Source organism: Oncorhynchus kisutch, linkage group LG6, assembly GCF_002021735.2.
Source record: "Oncorhynchus kisutch isolate 150728-3 linkage group LG6, Okis_V2, whole genome shotgun sequence".
NCBI lineage: Eukaryota > Metazoa > Chordata > Actinopteri > Salmoniformes > Salmonidae > Oncorhynchus > Oncorhynchus kisutch.
In genome coordinates this window covers 60,545,511-60,555,426 of record NC_034179.2, presented here as the reverse complement: position 1 = coordinate 60,555,426, position 9,916 = coordinate 60,545,511, and the positions used below count along the sequence as shown (strand labels likewise).

General features: G+C 40.9%; 1 protein-coding gene across 1 annotated transcript in view; it reads left to right on the top strand.

Annotated features, from left to right (window-relative positions):
• Nucleotides 1-2,737: 2,737 nt before the first annotated feature.
• LOC116374322 (centrosome-associated protein CEP250-like) overlaps nucleotides 2,738-9,916 on the top strand; it is an 89,455-nt gene continuing 82,276 nt past the window's right edge. The window contains exons 1-3 of the mRNA XM_031825956.1: nucleotides 2,738-3,039; nucleotides 4,324-4,411; nucleotides 5,571-5,994. Of these exons, the coding sequence (XP_031681816.1) occupies nucleotides 3,023-3,039; nucleotides 4,324-4,411; nucleotides 5,571-5,994 (529 nt within the window). The 5' untranslated portion in view covers nucleotides 2,738-3,022. The remainder of the gene's footprint in view (nucleotides 3,040-4,323; nucleotides 4,412-5,570; nucleotides 5,995-9,916) is intronic.

Sequence of the window (9,916 nt, the reverse complement as noted above, 5' to 3'; positions counted from 1 at the left end):
CAAACCATGATGCTGCCACCACCATGTTTGACAGTGTGGATGGTGTGTTCAGGTGATGAGCTGTGTTGCTTTTACGCCAAACATAACGTTTTGCATTGTTGCCAAAAAGTTCAATTTTGGTTTCATCTGACCAGAGCACCTTCTTCCACATGTTTGGTGTGTCTCCCAGGTGGCTTGTGGCAAACTTTAAACAACACTTTTTATGGATATCTTTAAGAAATGGGTTTCTTCTTGCCACTCTTCCATAAAGGCCAGATTTGTGCAATATACGACTGATTGTTGTCCTATGGACAGAGTCTCTCACCTCAGCTGTAGAACTCTGCAGTTCATCCAGAGTGATCATGGGCCTCTTGGCTGCATCTCTGATCAGTCTTCTCCTTGTATGAGCTGAAAGTTTAGAGGGACGGCCAGGTCTTGGTAGATTTGCAGTGGTCTGATACTCCTTCCATTTCAATATTATCGCTTGCACAGTGCTCCTTGGGATGTTTAAAGCTTGGGAAATCTTTTTGTATCCAAATCTGGCTTTAAACTTCTTCACAACAGTATCTCGGACCTGCCTGGTGTGTTCCTTGTTCTTCATGATGCTCTCTGCGCTTTTAACGGACCTCTGAGACTATCACAGTGCAGGTGCATTTATACAGAGACTTGATTACACACAGGTGGATTGTATTTATCATCATTAGTCATTTAGGTCAACATTGGATCATTCAGAGATCCTCACTGAACTTCTGGAGAGAGTTTGCTGCACTGAAAGTAAAGGGGCTGAATAATTTTGCACGCCCAATTTTTCAGTTTTTGATTTGTTAAAAAAGTTTGAAATATCCAATAAATGTCATTCCACTTCATGATTGTGTCCCACTTGTTGTTGATTCTTCACAAAAAAATACAGTTTTATATCTTTATGTTTGAAGCCTGACATGTGGCAAAAGGTCGCAAAGTTCAACGGGGCCGAATACTTTCGCAAGGCACTGTATACCCTGACTCTGCATGCAATGAACGCAAGAGAAATTACACAATTTCACCTGGTTAATATTGCCTGCTAAACTGGATTAGTAGTTATAACTAGTGATTATGATTGATTGCTTTTTATAAGATAAGTTTAATGCTAGCTAGCAATTTACTTTGGCTTCTACTGCATTCGCGTAACAGGCAGGCTACTTGTGGAGTGCAATGGTTAGAGCGTTGGACTAGTTAACTGTGCGGTTGCAAGATTGGAACCCCTGAGCTGACAAGGTCTAAAATGTGTCGTTCTGCCCCTGAACAAGGCAATTAACCCACACTTCCTAGGCAGTCATTGAAAATAAGAATGTGTTCTTAACTGACTTGCCTAGTTAAATAAAAGGTATAATATATATATATATATTTTTAAATCGGAAATCAGCGCCCAAAACTACCGATTTCCGATTGTTATGAAAACTTGAAATCGGCCCTAATTAATCGGCCATTCCGATTAATCGGTAGACCTCTACTCCAAACACCTGTGCACATTTTTGTTTTTGCCTTAGCACTACACAGCTGATTAAAATGTTCAAGTCATCATCAAGCTTCAAGTGGTATTTATGTCTAATAATTATCTTCTATTATCTTCTATTATCTTCTATTGTTTGTCCTCACGTGTCTGTTTTTCAGCATAAAGTACTCTTTGGCCACTTAGTGTGGACACCAGGTGAGACCACACACCTACAGTCTCTCTCCTTCACATCATCCCTCTCCCCCTTCTCTCTAAATCCTCTAGGTTATATCAGCTGTGTCGGTGAACCCCTCCCACCTTTGAACTGACTGACACAGAGGGCACAGCATGATCACAGGTGAGAGGTTGGGTCAACAGGAAGTATTGTTAAAGAGATGTTTTACATTGAAAAACAGATAGAGATGTAGTAGTCCCAGAGTTTATGACGCCTTGGATGTCATGGTGAGAGCAGAGCAGGGTGAAAAAACAACACAGACACAGTATTATGCCACAGATAACCTTATCTGTGTTGACACCAAGTAGGCAATCATTGGCTTAGAGGGAAATACACACACACTGCTGATGGCTCCCTCTAGTGTAATAAGTCTTAAACTGCAGCTACCCAAATGAGCCTTTGAAACTGGCCAAGTGTGGTGGCTTTTGGGGAAAAGGGTTTTGATTTAGATCCTAATTGTAATGTTCCTCCTGTGCCTCTCACTCCTCATTTACCCAGTCAATATTATATATCCAATTTAGCAGACGCTTTATTCCAAGCATTTTACATTTGTGGTTGTACACATTTTCGTATGTGTGGCGCCAGGGGGAATGTAATCCACTATCCTGACTGCAGAGTTGCAAGTGCTATGCTCTACCAATTTTAGCCACATCAGTGAGTAAGCCTCTCTGACTTAGACTAGATACAGGTCCCCTCAGTTCAAGTTCAATGCTGATGGGCTTTCTGGATTATAGTGTTTAGCAAGGGTTAAAGGCTTTAACACAGATATTTAATGCAAATATAACCAACCGCCTCTTGTCTCCCTGTTCCTCTTACCCTTCCTCTCTCCCTCTTGTCTGTTCTTCCTGAGTCTCTCTCTCTCTTTCTCACTCCCCATCTCCTTCATCACTCTCTCACTGTCTCCCTGTTCCTCTCTCATCCTTGTTTCCTTGTACTTTAAGTGTCATTAGGCTGTAAATCTGAAGAAATCTATGCTTAATCCAGTAAGACTGTAATGTAGTGTGTCAACTCTGTCTGAACAGGATTAAAGTGGGGGTGTTAATGTGTTTGTCTGTGTATGTATGCGTGTGCACCAAGGTGTGTGTCTGTGTGCAGCATGATTGGTGTGTCTACTTGAGTACCTGACTTTGTGTGTGTGGCTCTGTATCCCAAACACTGACTGAATGGCATACTTGTGAATTTTTGTTATCTCAATTTGGATTTCTTTGTTCGACATTACTGATATTTAAGGATTGTTCGGTCTTGGTCATTCCTCATTTGAGATAGGGATCTATTGTGCCTGGTGTGGATTATTGTGGACATCTCTTCTGGAATAACCACTTTTCTGAGACCAGGCAATGTCCAGGAAACAGAAGTAAGAAATCTGAATATTTAGATGTAGACATGGGAATATTGTAGGGTTAGAAAAGATAATTGGACTCTATTTGTGTAGATATGAGTTAAATTAGTTTGAAAGCTTTAGAGGTCTTGTCATGATAATAGTCCAGCATAATGCCTTTTATTTCTGATTGTTAAATGTGCATGAGATACTTTGTAACTGTAGGAGCGATACCTTCTTATTGTGATCAGCAGGACAATCTGGATGTCATTGAAACTATGTCTATTTAAAGACTATTTGACGGCAGCTTCTGAAAGTCTGTGACTCAAACCTTAAGGTTTGCTTGTCTGGAGTATGTCTGGCATATCACTATAATCTATTTAGAAAACAAACACATAAAAGGAATTCACAGTAAACAAAATTCTCACAATAACTTCTACATATGACTGAAAGTTGTTTGATGTGATGTGAACCTCTTTACCACTAATGAAATGTTCATTTAAAGCCTTAATCCTCTTTAGGGATAATTTAGTTCTATACGTAATTCTATTCCAGTCTGGATGGCAGCCATTTTCTTAAGGACAGCAATGCCTTCTTGACCTCAGTGGTCTTTTAATTATTTTTCGTTAAGATGGAATTGATTTACATCAGAACTGGCAGTTGCTTAGGGGTTTGTTCCAAACCTGACCCGAACCATTGGAATAGTCTCAAAATTGCAAACTCCACCCATTCTGCACACAGTAAAGCTTAATCTGAATCAAGTGCACCTCAAGTATACAATAATACATTTGAAAGCATTACACATAAAACAGTCATGTCTAACTGTTTCCTCTCCAGTCTACATCTGCATTTACACTGGCAGCCCAATTCTGATTGTTTTATTCACTCATTGTTTTTTTTTACCATTCAGATCAGCTTTTATGCCAATAATTGTTTAAAAGATCAGAATTGTGCTGCCTGTGTAAATACAGTTTATGCATTTATATCAGCAATCTAGATCTCAAGAGTTTAATCCAGGGTAGTCAACACTACTCTCCTGCTTCCTAATCCACTGGTTAGCTACTGAAGCTGACCTCTATAAACGTGACTACACATTGTTATACAATATATATAATTAACTGTTAGACTGTTAGACTCTGAAACGCACTAGCCTATACACAGGGACAAACAGTTGGAGATCAGCCATGCTCAACATTCCGGCTTGTTGTATGCAGCTGATTGTGTGTGCTGTCTGTTTTGTGTGTTTTTTTGTGTGTATATATTTAAATTGATACAGTGTTGTTTGTGTGTGTGTGTTTATAACTATGTGTTTTTCTCAAGCAGGTGGCAGGAGGCCCTCGTTGTATACCCCAAGGCCCACAAACTGACACAGAAGAAGAAGAGGAAAGTGGACACACCCACATCCCAGGTAGACCCGGTCTTCCGACTCATCATAACACAACCACAGATACTGTAAACCCGCCTTCTTTTCCTCATTGTTCTACCTCTATAGCTTTGTCAACAACATGGTGAGATGATGTCTAGTACAGTCCAGTCTAGTACAGTCCAATGCTGGGATGAATTCTATATACACAATACAACTTGTGTATATAGCTGAAACTACACAACGGATGTTGTGGGATGCAGACTCATTTTGACTACTTGAGGTCTGAAAAGGTTGGAAAAACATTTGGAGTGAACTAAAGAGTTTGTTTATGACTGCATCAGTAGCAGAGTCAGGACTTTCCTGGCAGCAGGCTGGAGCCAATTGATTTCACCCTGCTTTATAAATGGTGCAGCCACAGATAGATGGGCCCTACTGATTGATTATTGTGTGTGTGTGTGTGTGTGTACTTGGTGAGGTTGCAGCTCTCAAGATTTGCACATCTCCCAATGGCATTCCGTCTTCCTAGAACGTCTGTCTGATGGCATCATGTGCTCTAGTGTAATTAAGCATTAGTCAGACTTGTGTGTGTATACAGTATGTGATTTACACTTGCTCGTGTGTGTGTGTGTGTGTGTGTGTGTGGGGAGGGAGGGACTTTTAGCGTTGTTGGTCAACCGGCTGTGTGATTAAAGGCCCAGTCAGATGGCCACATTAACAGAATTAGCTGCAGCGATCTGATCAGGATTAAAGGACACTCCCCTCCCAGGCTGATGGGATTGAGAGGCGGAGGAGCAGCCGTGTCCCAAATGGCACCCCATTCCATATATAGTGAAATAATTTTGACCTGGGTCCATACGTTACCATTTGGGACGCACGCAGGGGACGTGGTGGTGCTCCGTGGGACATTAAACTTGATGAGGGAGAGGAGCTAACTGGACTACATAGGGGATTCCTCGTCGAGTCAGATGGGAAACAGTTTACATTGGTCGTCCAGTGGTAGCAGTTGGGAGTCTCCACAGATTTGATTGAAATGTACTTCTGCATCCTCATCATTTCTCGTCTCTTTCTCCCTCTTATTTGTCTGTTTCGAGTGACTCACATTATCTCCCTCTCTCGCTCTGACTCAATCTCTGTCTGTCTTTCAATCTCTCTCTCCTTCTCTTACCTCTTTATTTCTTTCTCTCTCTCACTCTCCTTCCAGGAACCCGGGCCAGCTAGGGTGGCTGTGACCAGTGGAGTTGACCAGCTGGGCATCAGCAGAAAAAATACTGTTAGCATTAAAAGTAACAGCAGTGCTACTAGGGGCAGTGCTGGAAGTGCTAATGGTAGCTACAGCAGTTGCCCTAGCTGTAGCATCAGCAAAAGCGCTAGCAGCAAAAGCAGCTATAGTGTTAGCACTAGCCGACACGGCAGTGCTTGCAAAGCCATGGTGGAGAAGACTCCGACAGGTCGGTCCTGGCGGTGCCAGGAGGAACAACAGCAGAGGATAGGAGGTGGGAGAAGAACCCTCCCAAGCAGCCGCAGTTCTCCATCCATCAGCACCTCCTCTTCTCTCTGCTCTTTGTCTCCCTCCATGAGTGGCAGCGCTTCCCTCGACCAGCTCAGTCAAACCATCTCCAGAGACGGTAAGAGCAAACATATGGTCCATTGTTTGTTTTTATGGTTTTTGTGGCTTTAATGTGTGTTCATACTTGTTTTTCTATGCAATGGAGTGCTATGGGTATTTTGGTTTGTGCATCTGTTTAATGTGAGAGAGTTGTGTGTGAGGAGATTTTTGTTACTTTATGGTATTGTGTTAACTTTATGTAAACTGTGCTATGCCACCTTTTTGTTAAGAGAGGATGTACTTGGGACATGTTATACACAGGTATGTCAAATAATTGACAGAGTTAACCAAAGTGGAAAGATTTATTACAGATAAAGAGGCAATACATACAATTAATGAGACAGGTCACCACAACTTGAACAGACTAATTGTCTGGAACTACAGCTTAGAGGGCACACACAATGAATTAGCAGCAGGGCAAGGAATAACACCAAGTATTTCACACTTGTTGTAAGATGGCACACTTGAGATTAAACACTCTGAAAGATGATAACACACTTTGTGATAATTAGAATGCAAAAGCACACACGTGAATTCATAAGACTGCTACTCTATAACCAAAATAGCCCCTCCAAAAGGCAGCCAGCCCTGAAGGTCTCTGGAGAAGGGGTGACAAAATAAGACAAACATATAAACACATAACAAAGAAAAATGTAACTCGTCCGCCTGCCAAGGCAGCCCCAACTCTTTTGCCTCAATACCAGCTCATTCGCTTAGGCAAAGAAAAACTACATCTAACATATGTAAGGAACACGCCTTTATGCTGCCGACTCAAGAAAATGCTGCAAACTGGTTCAGGGTATCAGTCAACATACCAGGGTAGCTACAAACAGCACAGGAATTAAATCATCAATCAGTATTGATCACATCTTTACTAATGCTGCAGAAATTAGCTTGAAGGCAGTATCCAGATCCATCGGATGTAGTGATCACAATATAGTAGCCATATCTAGGAAAACCAAAGTTCCAAAGGCTGAGCCTAATATAATATAGTGTCATACAATAAGTTTTGTAGTGATTCCTATGTTATTGATGTAAAGACTATCTGTTGGTCAGTGGTGTGTAATGAGGAGAAAACAGACACTGCACTTGACACATTTATGAAATTGCTCATTCCAGTTGCTAATAAGCATGCACTCATTAAGAAAATGACTGTAAGCTTTGGAACACCTTAAATGAAATTCTGGGAAAAAAGGCAAACTCATCTCCATCATTCATTGAATCAGATGGCTCATTAATCAGAAAACCAACTGATATTGCCAACTACTTTAAATTATTTTTTCAAATCGGCAAGATTAGCAAATTTAGGCATGACATGCCAGCAACAAATGCTGACATGACACACCCAAGTATATTATGAAATTATGAAAGACAAGCATTGTAATTTTAAATTCCATAAAGTTATTGTGGGAGAGGTGAATTTTTTGTTGTTGTTGTCTATCAACAATGACAAGCCACCGGGGTCTGACAACTTGGATGGAAAATTACTGAGGATAATAGCGGACGATATTGCCACTCCTAATTGTCATATTTTCAATTTAAGCCTCTAGAATGTGTGTGCCCCCCGGCTTGAAGGGAAGCAAAAGTCATTCCGCTACCTAAGAATAGTAAAGCCCCCCTTACTGGCTCAAATAGCCAACCAATCAGCCTGTGACTAACCCTTAGTAAACTTTTGGGAAAAATTGTGTTTGACCAGATACAATGCTATTTTACAGTAAACAAATTGACAAACTTTCAGCATGCTTATAGAGAAGGACATTCAACAAGCTCAGCACTTACACAAATGATTGATGATTGGCTGACAGAAATTTATGATAAAAAGATTGTGGGGGCTGTTTTGTTAGACTTTAGTGTGGCTTTTGTCATTATCGATCATAGTCTGCTGCTGGCAAAACTGATGTGTTATGGCTTTACACCCCCTGCTATATTCTGGATAAAGAGTTACCTGTCTAGCAGAACACAGAGGGGGTTCTTTAATGGAAGCCTCTCCAACATAATCCAGGTAGAATGAGTTATTCCAAGGCAGATGTCTAGGCCCATTACTTTTTCCATATTTTCTAATGAATTTCCACTGGCTTTGAGGATAACCAGAGTGTCTATGCAAGCAAATTTGGTGATACACAAAGCAACTCAAACGGTATTGAAATTGCATAAATTTTTTGAATACATCTCGTGTCTGACACGTCTCTTGTTATGTGGGTCAGAGCTACACTGACGGATGTGTTGACATGTTTTGAATGACCCTTCCTCCCTTTTTGTTCCATGCTGGCTGAAGACCTGAACACCAGACAAAGATGACAGGGGAGACATAAATATCTGTGCCATAGATGATAGTGTAAATTTTGAATTATGTTTGCTGACACCCTACATTCAAATTTTGTCACGAGTAGAGTAACTTTTGAGCTATATAAACCACATCCCTCTGCAAACAAGCATTCTCCGATGTTGGTTACAAGAGGGTACTTTTTAAACTAGGTTACTGTAATCCCCTTAATAATCCCGCCTCCTAAAGTGTTTGACATGTGGGAGGGGACTAATAACTAAATGATCATACTTTATCCATGTATAAGCAAGTAATTGTTCATACTTTGATCATCATACTTTGATCTGGTTTCATCCAAATATAATTTTTGATTTTGACTGTTCATGACCTATGTTTAAAATCTGCGTTGTGTTGGAATGGTGTGAGCGTATACCGCTCATTAAAAATATTCATGCAAGTAGAATGCTGATTGGACATCTCTTCCTCCTCTAGACCGCCAATTGGCTAATCCTCCTGAGGAGTATTACATCATACTCTACGAGGAAATATCAAGCATTTTTGAAACGGTCGGGTTTTTTGTGCTTTTTCTCTCTCCAATTTATGCTTTGGTCAAATAGAAGTATAGAATGAGTCAACAACATTAATTGGGTATGAGTTATCAGAATATACATTTTTAAAAGTAAGATTTTCACTGGGCAGTTACAGTGCCTTCCACATTTTGTTGTTGCAGCCTTAATTCCAAATGGATTAAATATTTTTTTTTCTCACCCATCTACACACAATATCCCATAATGATAAAGTGAAAACATGTTTTAAAAAATTCTAGCAATTTTGGAAAATGTGATACAGAAATATCTCATTTACAAAACTATTCACACAACTGAGTCATTACTTTGTAGACGCCCCTGTATCTTCGTAGTGACTGGGTCTATCTATACACCATCCAAAGTGTAATTAATATCTTCACCATGCTCAAAGTTATATTCAATGTCTGCTTTTTTTATTTATTTCTACACATCTACCCATAGGTGCCCTTCTTCGCAAGGCATTGGACAACCTCCCTGGTCTTTGCGGTTGAATCTGTGTTTGAAATTCACAGCACTAAGTGCTGAAGCGCGTAAAAATTGTCTGTCCTCGCCTGGTTGCAACACTCACTACCGAGTTCCAAACTGCCTCTGCAAGGAACATCAGCACAAGAACTGTTCGTCTGAAGCTTCATGAAATGTGTTTTCATGGCCGAGTAGCCGCACACAAGCCTAAGATCACCATGCGCAATGCCAATAGTCAGCTGGAGTGGTGTATTGCTTGCTACCATTAGACTCTGGAGCAGTGGAAACACGTTCTCTGGAGTGATGAATCACCCTTCACCATCTGGCAGTCCGACAGACGGATCTGGATTTGGCGGATGTCAGGAGAATGCTACCTGCCCGACTTCATAGTGCCAACTGTAAAGGCCTTTTAATTCCAGTGAAGGGAAATCTTACATCATATATTGACATTCTGTGCTTCCAACTTTGTGGCAACAGGAAATGACAGGAAAAATCCCCTTTCCGATTGTTTGGGGCATCTGGAAAAAAGCTTGTCCGGAGAAGACAAGGTGAGCGCTACCATCAGTCCTGTGTCATGCCAACAGTAAAGCATCCTGAGACCATTCATGTGTGGGGTTGCTTCTCAGCCA